Here is a 16,843-nt window from a genome sequence, read left to right as displayed (position 1 = left end):
GAGATGAGGTTTCGCCATGCTGGGCAAGCTGGTGTTGAACTCCTTACTTCAGGTGATCCGCCTGCCTCGGCCTCCCAAAGTGCTGGGATTACAGGCATAAGCCACTGTGCCAGCTCCCCTCTCTATTTCTTATGCAGAGATTGGAGGGGGGAGAAGGAGAAGCCAGCTGAGGTAGAGGAGACTACAAAGCCTGTTTTGGCTACAGCCCTGAAGGGAATGGAATTCTCCACCCCAGATGGGGCCCATGTGATCTTCTGTAGATAGTGTGAGTTTGAGATGGGGGTTCCAGGCATGAGTCACAGTTTCTCAGGGACGAGCTTTGGGGAAAGCTGTGGAAACAGGGCAGTGGGGGTGTGTGGCTGCAGGTGGTCACTAGGAAGGAAGAGGTAACCCAAGGGTCTGAGTTGGGCTGGTAGATATTTTTGTCATGCCCCTTTTCTTGTCGTTTTTCTCTCTTCTTTCTCTGATTGTTCCTTGTTGTCTCTGTTTCTCCCCCTTTTGCCACTCTGTATCTTTCCTGTTCTTTTTTCTTTTCATTGTATGTTTTTTTCTGTTTCTCACTGCCTCCTTTTTCTTTTTCCAACTTTTTACCCTTTTCCTTTACCCACTGCCCCTCAGCTACAGAAGGCTATTGAGGGGCACACCAAGTCTGGGGTGCAGCTCCGCCCTCCCCTTGCCAGCTTCCGGAACACAACTACAACTCGAAAGAGTCCCGGAGGACCCTCACCTTCTGCAGAGAACTGGAACCTGCCTGAGAACGGGCCTGGGGACACTGGAGCAGGGGATGTGACTGCTGCCTCCCCAGAGACCCCTGTGCCATCTCCCTCCCCACAGCCCCCTCTCTCCCTGGCCTTAGGCAAGGCAGAGGGTGAGCTGGAGGAGCTGGAGCTGGTGGAGAGTCCAGGGCTGGAAGAGGAACTGGCCGACATCTTGCAGGGCCCCAGCCTGCGATCCACGGACGAGGAGGATGAGGATGAACTGATCCTTTGATCCCCTCCTATGACTCTTTATAAAGACTGTCGGGAGGCCCAGCCTGAGGGTGGACTTATGTGGGACAGGGTATATCCTGAATTTGGAAAGGTCATGCCCATGTCGTGGCCTCTTCCAGGAATTCTTTTAATGTGATAGTGAGAGTCTTAAAGGAGGAATCAGCATGTAGGCAGGGAAGAGCCTTGGTCAATTATTTCGACTGTTCTCCCCATTCCCAGCCAGGCAGGTGGCCCCAACCTTAGCGAAGGGCCCCTGATATTCCACGGGGCTTCCTGAGTGTTCCTGGTGTGCAGGTAAGGAATACCCTGCCTCTCTCTGCCTCCCCTCCCCCAACAATTCCCCAGTGCTCTTGTCCCAGCACCTTGCTACCTGTGCTTCAGGGTCTCCAAGAGGTGGGGCACGGGGAGGCCCAGAATGACTGTGGCCCTGAAAGTGCCATACTGGAGGAGGGGATGGGACCATCCAGTGGCCTGAAGCACTGACTACCCAAGAACGTGCCTCCAGGCCAGCCACAGCCGCTTCTCTTGGAGCCCTGTGCTGGCCCACATCTGCTCCGGCTCCTGCAATCTGCCTCTGACCCCTCCCTGGCTCCCACTGCCTGTCTCCAGGCCAGGCCGTTACTGGGGCAATGAAAGGCCACCCACATTCCCCCTCTGTTGTCCCCTGCTTCAAGCAGTGAGATGCAGAGAAAAAGACTATCAGGGGCAGCAGCCTGGAATAAAAGTTCGCTGAAGGCTCTGTGCGAAAGAAGCAGGTGCCCTGTTGCCCAACAGTCACGCCCTCAGGGTATCTGCTGACTCCCTCTGGCAGAAAACCCTTCTATCCCACAGCACAGCTTCCTCGCCCACCAGTGTCCGGGTTACTCATCCTCCCTCTCTCCACTTAGTTACTGACTCTCCTGCCAAAGGTCAGCTCTGCCCTGGAGCTGCTCTAGCCAGGGCCTCTCCTGCCAAGAATCAGGGCTCAGAGCAGCTAGGTCACTGGGTCACTCAGACACCATCCCCCTCTTAGACTAGTTCTTCACATGCCTGTCCTAGGATTGGAGAGTTAGGAGTTGATTGTCAGGATGGCAGGGCTCTGGAGTGCTGCCCACACTTGGGACAGTTACATCTTCACCCTCCCCAGATCAGCAGCAGGAAGCCTGGCTGTGAGCATGCTTTCTCTAGAAAGGGAGGCCAGGTGCTGTGAGCATCCCCAAACCCTTGCTCCATACCCAAGGCTTTTCTCCCCCACCCTGCCATCCCGTCTGCCTTAATTCTGCCATTGTGCCCCCTCTCCGACATTCTCCTCCTTTTCCTCCCGTTCCCAGACTCCTCCATCCCCCAAATAAGACACTCATAGTCAGAGGATGCCACCACGTCCTGTTTAGTGTCATTGAACACAGCCTGTAGCCTTCTCCAGCATCACATCCCTCCCACTTCCCCAGGCCAAGAGAGACACTGAAGCCTGGGTGGGGAACTGGCAGTGGGCATTGAGCCCATGCCCTTGTGTACATAATCTATAATATTTATATATATTGATATAGAATTCTCTCTGTAATATATGTCATAGAATCTCTCTTGGGCCTGGGGTGGGAATGTCACATTAAGAAAACATGCTAAGACTGGCCATAAAAATGGGTATTTCCCAGACCTGGAAGATGGTGTGTGGGATGTAAAGGTGAGGTCGAGGAGAAGATAGCGAACTCATTCCCCAAGATCCCCTCTTCAACACAAGGACAAAAAGGAAGGTGTGTGGGGGTGGAGGGGACAAGGGAGGGGGAGGAATGGAAGATTTGGATTTTCATTTAATAAAGTCAATTGTAAACGAAAGTGCACCCCGCCCCCCCCCCCCCACCAAAAAAAGAAAATCATTTAGCAAGAGCAGTTTCATTCACAAGAATATAAAAACAGCCCTGTTCCGGGACTGCTGTAAAACGTGCTGCACAGCCTTAACCCCAAAGGAAAAGCAACCCTTTCCCACCCCACAACAGCCTCTTCCTGCACATGCTCCCCCACCCCGAAATAGGTGATAAGCAACCCCCATGCACCCTGCCCCCAGCACCAGAAGAGTCCTAAGATGGTCCCAGGTCAGCTCCTCAGTCTCCTCCCTCTTCAGAGTGGGTGGGAGCTCCTTGCAGAAGGCAGACCCCCACCTGACTTCCAGTCTGCAGTGATATGCCAGCACCCTGGGGACACCAAGCCCCTGCTTATGTATCCTTCAGACCTTTAGTCATCTTTTGTCAGGGACCATTTGGCTTTCTTGAGAAAGGAAAGGAGGAAAGAAAGCTGCTGTGGTCTAACTTTCCTAACTCCCCGGGGCCTGAGCAAGAAGGAACTGTAATGAATGAACGCATTCACCTGGGTGAGATGTCCACTGTGATCCAGGGGGATAATATGGGCACCGGGAGAATGAGACGAGAGGAAGAGGTGATGTGGGAATAGTGAGGATTGCAGAAGGTGGGGAACCAGGGACCCCGTGGAAGAAAGGTTGAACATGCAAAACCCCAGAGCCTGCAGCAGGAGACCGGTAAAGAACAGCTGCCAGGGCCGGCATGCTAGACCACCTCACAGAGCTCCTGGAAATGAGGTCCTGGGACACAGAGTCAGCATACATTCGCAAGCACAAGAGGTCTCTTCCCCTGTGCAGGCAGCATTCGGTTAGGTGACTGCACCTGCTTTGGCTCACCTTGCCTACACCCATATTTCCTCCAAAAACCAACCTCAGGATAACCATTCTCCCCTTCCCAGGGAAGACACGGGACCTCCTGCCCTGCTTGCATCCCAGGAGAGTGTGTAAGAGAGTATGAACTTCATGGCAGGACAGGGTCATAGATGGATGGAAACACCCCAACTCTCAATCGCTTCATTTCAAAATAATAAGTTCTGGGGCCTGGGGGTGAGGGCAAAGTTTGTGCCCAGGGCTGGGAGGGGACACCAGTGCTCCCTTCCAGCAGAGGATGCAAGTAGTGGGACCCCCAACAGAGGTGGTGGGACACAAGGCCTGGGAGCTGGAGCCTAGGGCATGAGGAAAGAAGAAAGTAGGGCAGTGAACCTCTTAGGCCTCTCTCCTACCCAAACTGCCTGTGCCAAGGGCTGGGGAGGGGCCACCCTGGCAGTGGCAGGGCCAAGTGCTCTCCAGCCCCACAGTGCTGCTGCTTCCCTCTGCCTGCTCTCTGCCTGTGCTCTTACAGAAGTGCTGGGGCACACAGGCTGCTCAGTGACCACCAGCATGGACGCCAAGTATGGGAGGGCAAGCTTGTGCCTCACCATACACCATCCTGGAAGGAAGAATCCGCTTTTTCCTCTTCCTCTGGTAGGAGGCCGGGGGAGGCAGGAAGGACAGCTGTGAGGCTGTTTGGGAGTCCTGGGAGGAGCTGAAGAAGGGGCAGAAGGTGCCGAGTGCCCACCCTGACCCTCAGCCACAACCCCGCCTGGCCGAGAGTGTGACAGCACCGGACTCCTCCCTCCACCCCACTCAACCCTGAGTGCCCAAGAAGTTATAAAAATGTAGAAAAGGCAAAGAGAAAAGTGTAAACAGCTCCAGAGGATAGGGGTGGGGAGGGGAGACAGCCTTCATGCTCTCCCCGCTGTTGGGGACACCTGCATCCTGCGTCGGTGTATCTAAGACGCATGTCCCCCCACCCTCCTCAGGGTGGGGCTCCCGGAGCAGGGATGGAAGAAGGCTGAAAGAGAAGCAAGAGCTGGAGCAGCCAGCCTGGGCTGGGTCTTTTCTCAGATCCTTAGGATCCTCCTTTCAGCCATGGGATATTCAAGATCCCAGAGCAAGTGGCTGTGTTTGTTCTTGGTCTCCTCAGTGACTTGCTTGTCTCTGGGCAGGCCTCGAAGGAGAGAATCACGTCTGTGCCTCCTGTAAATCTCAGCTGCCGCATCCACCTCCTCCTTGACTCCAGATCTCAGAAGCCAAAGGACCCGCTGAGGCAACCTCTCCATCCTCCAAGTGGACGTGCCCTTCAGGCAGCCTCCCCTGCGCCTGTTCAGCCATGTCCAACAGCCCCTGAAGTCTGTTCTCTCAGTAGGGATGAGCTAGGGCCACAGCCAGAGAAAACAGAGTCGGGAAAAGCAAGAGTGAAATGGAGAAAGGAGGCATTCAGACAGCACAGTCAACGGCTCCTGGAAGACGAAATCAGGGAGTGAAGAACTGAGATCCAGTCTTGAGCACAGCTGTGCTGCCCCAGTCCTCAGGGTGCACATACTGGAGGCTTTGTCGGCACAGACCCAGAAGCCCACAACCCAGGTCCTTCTCCACAGCCACACCAAGCTCACGGCCATCTAGTCACCCGGGTCTCAGTTCCCAGACATTCGGGTTTCTAGAGTGTAAGCCTGGATAAAATCCCATCCTGGTTCTCCATTTCCGGGAGAGGACTGGAAGCTCCTGGTTCCCCGCTGTGGTCTGCCCGGTTTCAGCTGTACTGCTGGGGGGAGGGAGTGTATGGGTCGCAGCCATGGCCCTCAGGTGGGAGTGGAAGGCAGGGTGTCGGGGGAGGAAGCTAGTTGTTGGCCTCGCCTTCCTCCTCGTCAAAAGACTGCACGCCTGAGGATGTGACGTCAGACACCTTTCGGCTGAGCGCGGTAGACATCTCAGGGTCTTCCCGTGGGGAGAGTGACTCCAGGTCCCGGCATCCCGCATCCTCTTCCTCCTCAGGGGCCAACGGCCTCTTCTCCTCCTCAGCAGGGCCCCTGGCCAGGTCCACTGAACCCACCCCTGGAGCCCAGTCAGTGTCTCCCCCCAGCAAAGGTGGAGGCTCCGGAGCAGAGTAGCCCGAAGCCGGTTGGGAAGGTCCCATTTCATGCAAGCTGGGCTGTGAGTCATCAAATGCAGGCCCAAGATAGGATCCTGTGGCGGGAGAGGCAATGAGGGACTGGTCGCTGGCTTCCCAGGCATCTGACGACCCCAGACAGTACATGCCCTGGGACACGTAGGAGTGAGGCCATCCATCCATGGGGGCTTGAGCCAAGGCATCTGTAAAAAGAATCGTGGAGGTTGGTGGAGCCACAGAATGTCAACGACAACACAGACAGCACAAGAGACTGCTAAGAGACGGCACAGAAACCCAGTCAGACACGGAGAGCACAGGGAGTAGGGAGGACAATGGGAAAGCCAAGATGAACAAGGAAGTCTTAAAAGAACGGAGGTGAGTGGAGGCAGCCTAGACATGTGGGAAGGCCTCGTAGGCCCCAGAGGTTGGATTCTGGAACATCTCTCACCCTGACTCTCCATCAGTTCCTGGTAGTTGTCACTATAGTTGCAGCCCAGTGGCTCTTGGGTGGAGTTCACACTAATGTCCTCACCGTCCATGGAAGACCAGGCCATGAGTGTGGCCTCAGAGATAGCAAACTGCTCCATGACGCCTGCGGGAAGAAATGCAATGACCACAAAATACCTCAGGGAATCCTTAGACACATTTGTGGGGTAGGGAGGTATCTTAGTGCAGCACTGTTCTGGAATTCCTGAATTTCCCACCGTGATATAAAACTGAAAGTTCAATGTAATACAAGCCACTTATATCATTTTAAATTTTCCAGTAGCCACGTTTAAAATGAAAGAGAAACAGGTTAAATCAATTTAAATGACATATCTTAATTTGATACATAAAAGAGGTTTTCATCTCAACATATAATCAAAACTTATTAATGAGATATTTTACATTCTATTATTTATATGAAGCCTTTGAGATCCAGCTGATACTTTACACTTATAAGCGCATCTCTATTTGGAAGAGCCACATAACAAGTTCTCAGTAACCACATGAGGCCAGTGGCTAATGTATGGACAGCACAGCCCTTGTATATGTCCCCAAAGAAGGCAGTATTGTGGGGGACTTCCTAAAACATCAGATTAAGGATTCCTAGGGGAAAGAGTTTGGGGTCTTCTGGTGAGATATCCTAAGAGATTCAAATTTGGGGATTCCAGAAATTTATCTTTGGAGGTTTTTAGGAATGGCAATCTAGAGAGTAGATTTCAAGATCAACAGAGAACCCTCAAGAGAGCATCGTGGGCTTTGGGTCCACCATGGTATAAAACTGAAAGTTCAAGGGATTGGAAGGAAAAGGGGATGGGTGGACTTGGGGATATTCTAGTTAAATCCATGAGTGAGTTGAAGCTGGTACTGCTCCTGCCCCCCAGCCCTACTTGTTTGTCACCCTCCCCACTGGTATTTCTCCTCTCACCCATACCACCAACGGGATGATACTTCCTTTCTCTTCCAGACCTGTCTTTTTCTAGGCATCTTATTTAGACCTGCACCAGGGCTTGGCCACTCTTGTAGGCACACTGCATGCCTGTCATCAGACTACACTACTTTCCTAGAACTAAACCTCTCCTGTAGGCCTCCTGTCTCCTCACGCAGTTCCCTTAATCTTCTAGTGGTTGTCACAAGTAATGGGTCCAGTAGGCGAATTCATGACCCCAAATGCTAGGAGGCAAAGGCTAAAAGAGATCCCCAAGGCCTTTCTCTCTTTTACTTCTGGAAACATGAGTGGAAGCAGAGCCTTTCAAAGACCAAGGCCTGCCCATTGTTTTCCCAAACTGAGGGAGTTCAGGGTTTGGATAGTCCCATGATGAGGAGAGAAGGCATCTGGGACAGGTGGACCCACAAGTCCCATCTAATTCCCCCCATTTTCTGAGATGATCACACAAAATATGTTTGAGGGCACTTATTTGAATTAACAAATCAAAATATTTAAAATGAGAGCTGTTTGGGAAATGTGCATCTCTGGTCAAAATATGGATGGAGCTATTCCTGCCACAGGGGGTCAGATTGGAGGGTTGGTCCCTGGCCATCCTGAAAATGTTTCTCTTGAGGCTTCAGGGTACACGTACCTGCTAGAAAACGTGCCTCCTTCTCGCCATCGCTGAGGTCGGAGTAGGCATCTGTATCCCTGCGCACGGCCTCATGGCTGTGTTGTGGCTGAACAGCTGGAGTCTTCCCCCAGCCCTGCCACTCAATCATGTGGGCCACCCGGCCTTGCCCCATAGCTGTGGGCTTTGTCACATGGTCCTTCATGCTCCGAGAGATCCCTAAGGGGCCAGACATTTCCCACATCCTCCAGAATGTCACACAATACCCACAATCGACCCTCCCCGTTACTCCCACCTCAGCCCGGTGATCTCCATCCCACTGGGGAAGGTTCCCCTAAGGACTCCATAGATGGGATGGTGGGGGGCATAGCCTGGAGGATGGGAGGCTTGACAGAAGGGTGCATAGGTTAGGGTGTGGGGATGAGGGTCTTCATCAACTCCAAGGGAGCAGGGAGACTGAACCAAGGAGTCTGTCAGCATTATTTTGTCTGAAGGCATTCCTGCATCGGGAGTCTCACCTGAGAACGATGACTTGGCCAGGGCCCCAATGCCATAGGCGTTAGAGTTTCTCTTAAGCTTCGGAAGAATGGAAGTGGTGTCCTCCATGGAGAGCTGGGATGGGAACGTGGGAGGAAGGGCAGAGGAATAAGAAGGTACGGGCGTGCTTTATACATGGAGGAGGTTCATGGTTTCCAGGAAAAAACATTCGAGCTAGGGCAGATGATAAGGAAAGCTGCTATACCCGAGAGTCCCAAGGAAGGATAAGCCCCCGGTGCCCCGGAAAGCGGGGGCACAGGTTGAGAATGTGAGGGCTCACAGTGCCTGCTAGAGCCAGGGAGCACCGTGCTGTTTGGAAGGTATAAGGGAGAAGAGGAGGAGGAGTTAGGGAGGATGGGGAAGTCTGGGGGCAGCTGCACTCACATTGATGCCGTCCCAGGAGAAATCAGTTCGAGTTTGCTGTGAGGAGAGAGGAAAGGGAATGGGCATCCCAGTCACTCCCAGCAATGCAAGGAACCCCCCTTCCTCAGAGGGCCTTCCAGGAGTGCGGGATGTTGGGGGAGGGCTTTCCGGAGGTTGACATTGGTGACGGAGTTTTCTATGTGGACTGCTTGGCGTGTGTGGTTAGATATGTTCTGTAGAAGTGTCAGTCTGAAGGAGTGTTTGGGTTGTTGCCTTGGAATTGAGGAAGTGCAGGCAGCTAGAGACGGGGTGGCTGAGTACAGAGGTCTCACCTCAGTCGATGGCCTGTGGAGGCTGCTCCCATGCAGTGAGCTGGTGCTGTCCATGTTGATTTGATCAACATCCTTTAGGCCCTTCCAATCCACTGCAATCACCTCATTCCCTGAGGGGGCCAGAAGGTTAGCTGCCCACCCTTATCTCCCAGTGCAGGGGAGGCGACATCCTGGGGCCAGCCCTTCCCACCCCTCCCCTTCCCCCAGCTTCCCATTTCCTCTTATATCCCTGTGCTCTCCAAATTCTAGGGGAGACAAGTAATAATGCTGAGCCCAAATATTCAGTTTTAGCTCAACCAAGAATAGCGCACTCAGAAAAAGTGTTGTGTGGCCTTATTTGTTGTTGTTTATGTGGACGGGTCAGAGGTTGGGAGGTTGTGTTTTCTCAGAAAACCAATTCTTATTCTGTCCTGAGGACTCTTTGAGGGTTTCTGTATGGGAGCTACTTTTTTTCTCTATTACAAGTCTACAGAATAAAGGCAGAACTGCCCTATGAGGAGCTTTTCTCTATGCCTAGGGTGGAAAGAATGTGTCTCCCCTCGTGGGCCCTTCCTACGAGTTGGTGAGTCTGTCTGACAGCAAGAGGACTTCCGGGGAATTGAGGCAGGAGTTGGATAGCAAGGAGTTGGGTGTGTCCTCCCAGAAACTGAGCAGAGAAGCTAAGGGTGAGCTGGGGGCGTTTCACCTGACTGGGGAGACAAGTGATGGATAAAGTGGAGGGAAGGTGGGGAGCAGAAGGAGAAAAGTGAACTTTCTAAAATAGGAATTAGAATGGGAATTTGAGTTGGGGAGGAGACGGAAGGTGGTGGGAAGGGCAGACAGGGTCTGAGGGCTGAGTGGAAAACTGGAGGGCCCAGGGGAGGAGGGTCTTTGTTAGAACCAGGCCAGAGTTCCAATTGGAGGGAGACTCCGGGACAGAGGGCAGGATGGTGCTCCCGAAAGTCTTGGGGAAGAACTGTTTGGGTCTTTTTAAAGAGACTGTTCTTGCATCAGAGGGCTTCCTGAACCATCTGACCACACAGACCCTTTATACTAATGAAGTTTTACAATTCTGAGTTTAGGGGTCGGCTCCATTCGTGGGAAGGGGAGCACTGAATGGGCTGGGTGGAGGAGGCGCTTAGCGCGTCAGCAGGTCTGGTGAAGTGGCATTTAGCGCATCAGCAGGGCTGGTGAAGTTAGGGGCCTGTGTGAACTGGCCAGGGGAGGGAGGACCCTCCAAAGTTGGCCCGCTCTCCCCCGGGGCTCCAAGGCTCCGAGGTGGTGACTGGGCCGATGGGGGCTTTGGCTGGGGGAGAATCGGAAAGACGGCCCTCGGGATACAGCAGGAATGGGGCAGGCGGAGAACAGCCTGCGGAGAAGGGAGACAGGGGAGGGCACAGTGGGGGAGAGGGGAGCGGGAGGTGGCCTTTGTGGGAGACGGAGAGCTGAGTCAGAGCTGTGGGGGGCAGCGGGGAGGGAGAGAGCCGGCGAGAAGAGGTGAAAGCAGAGGAGGAGGGGGTATCCATGGAAATAAACCGGGTCTCAGAGAAATCAGGCTTCCGGAGAGTGAGTTTGTTTGTAATAATAACACGAATTATTCCCTCAGCCTGAGGTCAACGGGAGGTGTAGGCGGGAGAAATTGGGAGTTGGAAAGGGGAAGAATGGGGGAGGGGTGGGAAAGGGCAGGATGGGTTCGCTGAGCGGCGAGAGTGGAGTGGGTGCCTGGGTGGGGGTCGGGAGAGGTAGCCAGCCGGAGGCTGGAGGGAGAAGATGAATTAGTAGGCGCTTTTCTTCCCTCCCCGCGTCAAAGGTAAATAAAGAGCCGGCCCCGCCCCGCCGGCCCCCGCTGACAGGTGCAGGCGGGTCCCCAGCAGCCGAGGCGGGGCCGGCCCCACCCTCCCGGGCCGCGGGCTCCCGACCCTTCTCCGCGCCTCAAAGCCCCCGCCTCTTCTCCGCGTCCCCAGCCCCTTCCCTCCATCCGGCCCCGGCCCGCTCCCTCCGGGCGTGGAACCCGGGCTCATCCCGCCCCCGCCCCAGAGGGAAAACGCACGTGAACAAAGCGAATCGGAGGAGGCAGGAACGACAGAAAAAGGCAACGGAGAGGGAGAGAGATGGGGCAAAGCACCCGAGCCAGATGGAGGAGGCGGCGGCGTGGGGGGCATGCGAAAGAGACTTGGGGCTGGCGCGGGGGTCGGGGGTCCCTCGCAGGGAGCTGCTCCCGAGTGGAGAATGCGAGGAGGCGCAGGGGACGGCGGAGCAGAGGTGGATGGCCTGGAGGGGCAGGGATGAGGGGACCGAGAGTCGGGCCGAGCGGTGGAGGAGAGGAGAGGAGAGGAGGGCGATGGATGGAGAGGACGGAGAGGACCGCGCCTGCGGGAGGGCGGCGGGGAGAAGGAGCCGAGCGGAGCGGGAGGGCAGCCCCGGAGGCGCGAGAGGAGAGCGGCAGGAATGAAGGACCGGAGGACCGCGGGCGGACGGAGGGAAAGTGCAGGAGCGAGCAGGGCAAGGCGGGTGCGGAGCCGGGCGCTCGGAGGCGCGAGGAGAGGGATGGGGGAGGGGGCCGGAGGGTAGCCCGGGGGGCCCAGCCCTGCCCCCTCCCGGCCGCAGTTACCCACCCACAGTCCGGGAGCCGATGCAGCCCATGGCTCCGGGGGCCGCCGGGCCGGGCCCTCACCGACTCGGGGCGCGCGCCGGGGGGAGCACCGGGAGCCGCGCCGCCGCCCCAGCCGTTCTGCAGCGCCGCGGCTGTCTCCACTCGGCTCCGCTCCCCCCTCCCCTCTCCATCCCTCCCCACGGCAGCTCCGTCGCCGCCGCCGCCGCCGCCGCCGCCGCCTGGCTCCCCCGCCCCGGCTCGGCTCTCCGCGGCCGGGGAGGGGGCGGCCCGGGGATTGGCTGCGCCCCGCGCCTCCCCGCCCCCGCCCGGGCCGTGCCGCGGCGCCCCCTCGGGGATCTGGGGCCCGGGCTGCCGCGCCCCTCCGCCCTTCCGCGCCCAGCCCGGCTCCCAGAACCCCGGCTTGGGTTTCGGGAGCTGGAGCACGGGCCTGCCCAGAGGTTCTGGTTGATGGATTTTGCGGGCCGAGGGCAGGGGATGCCCTGAGAAAAAGTGGGGAGGGGGCGGTGAGAATAAAGCCCGGCGGAAGGACCTTGGCCACCAAATTCCGCAAACACTTGTTTTCTTCCTGGGGCTGCATCTGGGACACACACAGGAACGTGATTGGACACAGCTTTGGGCTCTGCATTTCAAGTGCGCTATTTTGTCCACCCAAACACCGAACGTGAAGTCTTTGCGAGTGGATCGTGTCGTCCACTTCCCTGTGCTCGCTGGACGTGCTGGGGTGTGCGTGGGGATGTGCAGATAGTTGACCTCCAGGCCTGGGCGGGGATGGGAGAGTATGAACGAGGACAGTTCACTCGCAGTATACTAACAACGATGTCAGGACCCGAGGCTGGCCAGAAGACATCGTCTTGAATCCAATTTAACTTTTCTGAGACGTGATCTTCTGCACAAATGAAAGCAAGAAGGTCCCGAAGCAGCAAAAAGAGAAAGATTGGCCTCTGGCCAGTGGGACAGGGCCAGGTAGATACGCCAGGCCCCATGCGTAGGAGATTAAGTTCTAAGTTGCAAGGGTTATGGTTATGTAAGCACTATGGTTACAGCGGGCAAGAAGTGGAGTCCAGAAGAGATGTGAGAGAAAGGGCAAGGAGATCCTCCTGTCTAAGCTGTACCCAGAAAGCCCAAAGTGCGACAGAGCAGGCAGGCGGGCACTTGGAGATGCAAGTGCCCATCAGGGTCTTGCTGCAGCGCCCCCACTTTAAAGTCCCTCCCAGGTTGCAGAGAGAGGGCAGTGGGCCAGGGGTTCCTGCTGTGGGCTTCTCACAGGGAAACTATGTCTTAGGGATGCACCTTTCTAACCTTTAGATTATGAATGGAGAGCTACATCCCGTGGGATGGCAGATGAAGATGTGGGAGAAGAAGACACTAACAATGGAATTGCAGACTGGGGAGATGGGATTACTGTGAGAGAATCGATCTTTGGTGTTGTGCATGAAGAAATAAACCAAATCTACATCTATAAAACCGTGGGAAGGGAAGAGATTTTAATCATTTAGTGTAGTTTGTGGCAGGAATCTGATACCTTATTTCAACAGTAGAGAGAATTAGAAAGCATTTTCTTTTTTCATATTTACTATCGTTGGTTATCTAAAAGAAGTATCAGATGCTTTCTGCCCTCATGGAATATACTTTCCAGTCGCAAAGGAGAGAAAACGAAGAAATGATAAAAAGAAAAAGAATAAAAAACCTGAACCTCCATTATTCTAGCAATGCCCACACATCCCTTTTATTTGAGCAGAGAAAACACTGACAGGAGACTGGCCGGGTAAGGAGGCAATGGACCACGTGGCCATTATGCTCTTGCCTCCCGCAGGAACCTGCTATTTCCTTATGTGCTCCCTGAGCAATACATATATTTATATAAGACTACATACCTCTTAGTGTGGTCCCAACTTGAATGCAAACCCCTCCCCTTGATCTCCTTAACACAACTATATAAGGCTGCATTTATCCAAATGATTTAACATAAGGGATTCCAGGTCTTGGAGACTCAGTCCCATCTCATATTCTGTCTTGAATGTATTTCCAGTCCCATCCCCCACCAGCAAAGAAAAGTAGAATATTGGAGGCTTATGCCTGGCCAGCTTCCTCCCTGCTCCCTGCAGGTCTTCTTATACAAGGATCCTGCTGCTTCTCACTAGTGAGGCCATTGTCCCAGTCTCCTTGCCATCTTCGAAGCCAAGGCCAAAGATCCCAGTTCTAGTATGAACAGGAATAACCTTTCTCAAGGGCAATTTGACAGTACTGATCAAAAAAGTCTTTACAATATGTATTGCTGTTATGATTGTTACTAAATTATCATATGACTATTCCCTTTATAGGAATATTCTAGGGAAATAAAAATAGAATGTGGACAAAAGTTTAACTACAGCATTGATCAGAGCACTGTTTACATCGTAATGAAGGTTATACACAACCTACACATTCAAACCTGGGAATATATTAAATAAATTACGGTATATGTCCATAACAGAATATTAGGCAGCCATTAATAATATTTTATAACTGTATTTGTTGACATGGAAACTTATTCATGATCTATTGTAAAGCAGTAGGCTATAAGAATTAAAGTATATCCATCTTTCTTTAAAAATCGCACACAGGCGGTCGCCCTGGCTCATGCTTATAATCCCAGCACTCTGGGAGGCCAAGATATGCAAGTAAGTTGAACACAGGAGTTTGAAACCAGACTGGGCAACAGGGTGAAATCTTGTCTCTACAAAAAATGCAAAATTACTGGGGTGTGGTGCCACATACCTGTGGGCCCAGTTACTCAGGAAGCACACATGGGAGGATTGCTTGAGCCAGTGAGGTCGAGGCAGTAGTGAGCTGGGATTGCACCACTGCCCTCCAGCCTGGGTGACAAATTACTCTCTCTCTCTCTCTCTCTCTCTCTCTCTCTCTCTCTCTCTCTCTCTCTCTCTCTTCCTGTCTTTTGTCTTTCTTTCCATCCAAGTAGTTTATTGTGGGAAAGTCTATGTAAATCTCTGCCCTGACTCAAAGGATTTAGTAGTTCCACAATGAAATCACAATATTAACCAATTCATTTCCAAAGTCTAAAAATATAGGACTTTGGCAGGATGCCCCAGTGTGGCATTGGCACTTCCTAACCCGTCCCCTTTGAGACATAGCCCCAAGGTGAGATTGCGCCTTCCATTCTCTCTCTTGTTGCTGGTGTATGTTTCTAATCTCCTGTGGATAGCTCGTGAACCAAAGGAACCAATCAAGTTCAGCGACAGTACTGTCTGAAACTGGGGTTCTTGTCCCAGGACCCATGGACAGAACCCAAAGTCTATAACCATGGATGGGAAAAATTCCATGTTTACATTCAGGCACTTGTAACTGAAATTTCCCATGTACTTCAGTTATACAGGTAGGCAGGAAACCACAGTGGTATTTGAGGTATTGTACCATATTGTGTCTTAATCACCAATAAAAGTCACAGACGTTTGTATTACCTGAAGATTTTTTACAATATCCTTTTATGTCCATCACTACTTTGAAATTATGGTAGTGTTGAACCTGCCTCTACCTTTTCTGATTTAATGTTTTTATAAGGAAGCAGATGTATTATGATATCACAATTTTATAGCTAGATTTTGATAGAGTTGATTTCCTTTATAATTATGTGTATTTTACTTTACACTTGTAATATGATTTTGAGAGGGAAACATGGACTTTCCAGGTTGCCAAAGAGGTCCAGGGCAAAAAAAAAACTACGAACCTCTGGACTTTAAATGCATACTCAGTGGGGAATTCTCTAATTCTGCAGGGGTTTAACCCCCAGATAAAATGATCAAGAAAGACAGTTATCCCATTTTGAAGCCAGGCTCCCCAGGAACAACCGTAGGTACTTCTGTGTTCCCTGCAGGATTGAATGAAGGTACCAAAGCTTCAAACCCATCCCAGCAAATGGAGAGATGGCTTCAAAATACAACTTAATCAAGTGTTACTTTTATTTTACTGGGAGATATTAGATCAAAGTTAAAGGTCTATGAAAAGATTCAATTGAGAAGGGGAGGCTCAAAGTACAAGAGAGGTAAGATTAATCAATATTGAGTGTAAATTCCTAGAACTACCTCAAGGGATGGGAGCAGAGCTCAGGGAGAGGGATGAGACTGTAGGGAGGAGCCCAGCTCTTCCTCCAGCAGCAGGGAAGACGGGGCAGATGCCAGTGGGCTGCGTGTTTGGTGTCGGGAGAATGAGGGATTCCCATCTGATGGCATCTACTTTTCTCTGACAAGTAGGAGGCGAGATCATCTATTGAGAGTCAGAATGGAAGAGATAGAGAAAAAAAAATAAAACTCACTTTAAAGTGCAAATATCAATTTGATTTAAAGAAGAGAGTTTTCAGTCTATTCTTACAAACCTCTAAGACAGACATTCTATGTGCATTGCTGTTGGGAGAACTGGGGCTGAGAATTCAATTAACTTTCTTTTCTCTAAGATTTCCCAATTGGAAAGAGAAAGAGCTAGCACTTTTTTGTTTAGTGCTTTGTTTTGCTTTGTTTTTGAGACAAAGTCTCACACTCCCAGGTCAGAAGCAGTAGTGGCGTGATTACAGCTCACTGTAGCCTCGAGCTCCTCGGCTCAAGCAATCCTCCTGCCTCAGATTCCCAAGGAGCTGGGACTACAGGCACATACCCCAACACTTGGCTAATTTTTTGTATGTGTGTGTTTTAGTAGAGACGGGGTTTCACCATGTTGCCCAGGCTGGTCTAGAAGTCCTGGCCTCAAGTGATCCACCTGCCTTGACCTCCCAAAGTGCTGGGATTACAGGCATGAGCCACCACGCTTGGCCTACTTGGCTAACATTTTAATTTTAATTTTGTGGACAGGGTTCTATATTGCCCAGGCTGATCTTGAACTCTTCCTGTCACTGAATCATTCCAAAGTGCTGGAATTATAGGTGTGAGCCACCGCACATGGTCACAAGAGCCAGCATTTATACTCAGCTCCTCAGATGGAAAATTTATTCCAGATATTACAGAAAGTGCTTTTTGTTCACTTAAAAAAAAATAAAGTTACTCAGCTCAAGACATTTGAATGGATACACATTCTTTCACACTTGCCTTTCTTTAATTAAGGTGGGACCATAGGCTGAAGATAGGAATACATCTATCTACATTTCTAAATTTTGAAATGGAAAAGCAATGATCTTTCTTTAGAATGATTTGTAGCAATAAGTCTTTGGTGCTATCATAAAATACTGATGATAAGTGTCTTA

At 52.3% G+C, this 16,843-nt stretch overlaps 2 protein-coding genes across 6 annotated transcripts in view; one reads left to right on the top strand and one right to left on the bottom strand.

Annotated features, from left to right (window-relative positions):
• CLCN1 (chloride voltage-gated channel 1) overlaps window positions 1-2,801 on the top strand; it is a 37,346-nt gene extending 34,545 nt beyond the window's left edge. For both annotated transcript variants that reach the window (XM_035254521.3, XM_002751883.6), the window contains one exon: window positions 619-2,801. In XM_035254521.3, the coding sequence (XP_035110412.2) occupies window positions 619-990 (372 nt within the window). In that variant the 3' untranslated portion in view covers window positions 991-2,801. The remainder of the gene's footprint in view (window positions 1-618) is intronic.
• FAM131B (family with sequence similarity 131 member B) lies at window positions 2,340-11,759 on the bottom strand. Of its 4 annotated transcripts, none has more exons than XM_035254525.3 (7): window positions 11,618-11,759; window positions 9,024-9,133; window positions 8,713-8,748; window positions 8,310-8,502; window positions 7,813-8,010; window positions 6,198-6,341; window positions 2,340-5,952 (listed from the first exon to the last, which is right to left on the bottom strand). In XM_035254525.3, the coding sequence occupies exons 4-7, from the start codon at window positions 8,395-8,397 to the stop codon at window positions 5,480-5,482; spliced, it is 903 nt and encodes a 300-aa protein (XP_035110416.1). In that variant the 5' UTR covers window positions 8,398-8,502; window positions 8,713-8,748; window positions 9,024-9,133; window positions 11,618-11,759; the 3' UTR covers window positions 2,340-5,479. The 4 variants fall into 4 exon arrangements, with proteins under 4 accessions (XP_035110416.1, XP_035110413.1, XP_078199709.1 ...); XM_035254522.3 differs by having other exon boundaries at window positions 8,310-8,403; XM_078343583.1 differs by lacking the exon at window positions 8,713-8,748.
• Between the last annotated feature and the right edge of the window lie 5,084 nt (window positions 11,760-16,843).

The sequence above is a fragment of the Callithrix jacchus genome, chromosome 11, assembly GCF_049354715.1.
Source record: "Callithrix jacchus isolate 240 chromosome 11, calJac240_pri, whole genome shotgun sequence".
In the NCBI taxonomy this organism is placed as follows: Eukaryota; Metazoa; Chordata; class Mammalia; order Primates; family Cebidae; genus Callithrix; species Callithrix jacchus.
This window is presented reverse-complemented; position numbering and strand designations above follow the sequence as displayed.

What these genes read in the sequence shown, in the direction of transcription:
- FAM131B (XM_035254522.3), bottom strand. Translation starts at nt 11,645, where the DNA reads ATGGGCTGCATCGGCTCCCGGACTGTGG. An exon ending in GGCCAAGTCATCGTTCTCAG is followed by an intron (nt 8,011 to 8,309) that starts GTGAGACTCCCG and finishes CTGGCCCCTTAG; the next exon opens with GGATCTCTCGGAGCATGAAG. An exon ending in GGAACTGATGGAGAGTCAGG is followed by an intron (nt 5,953 to 6,197) that starts GTGAGAGATGTT and finishes TTCTTTTTACAG; the next exon opens with ATGCCTTGGCTCAAGCCCCC.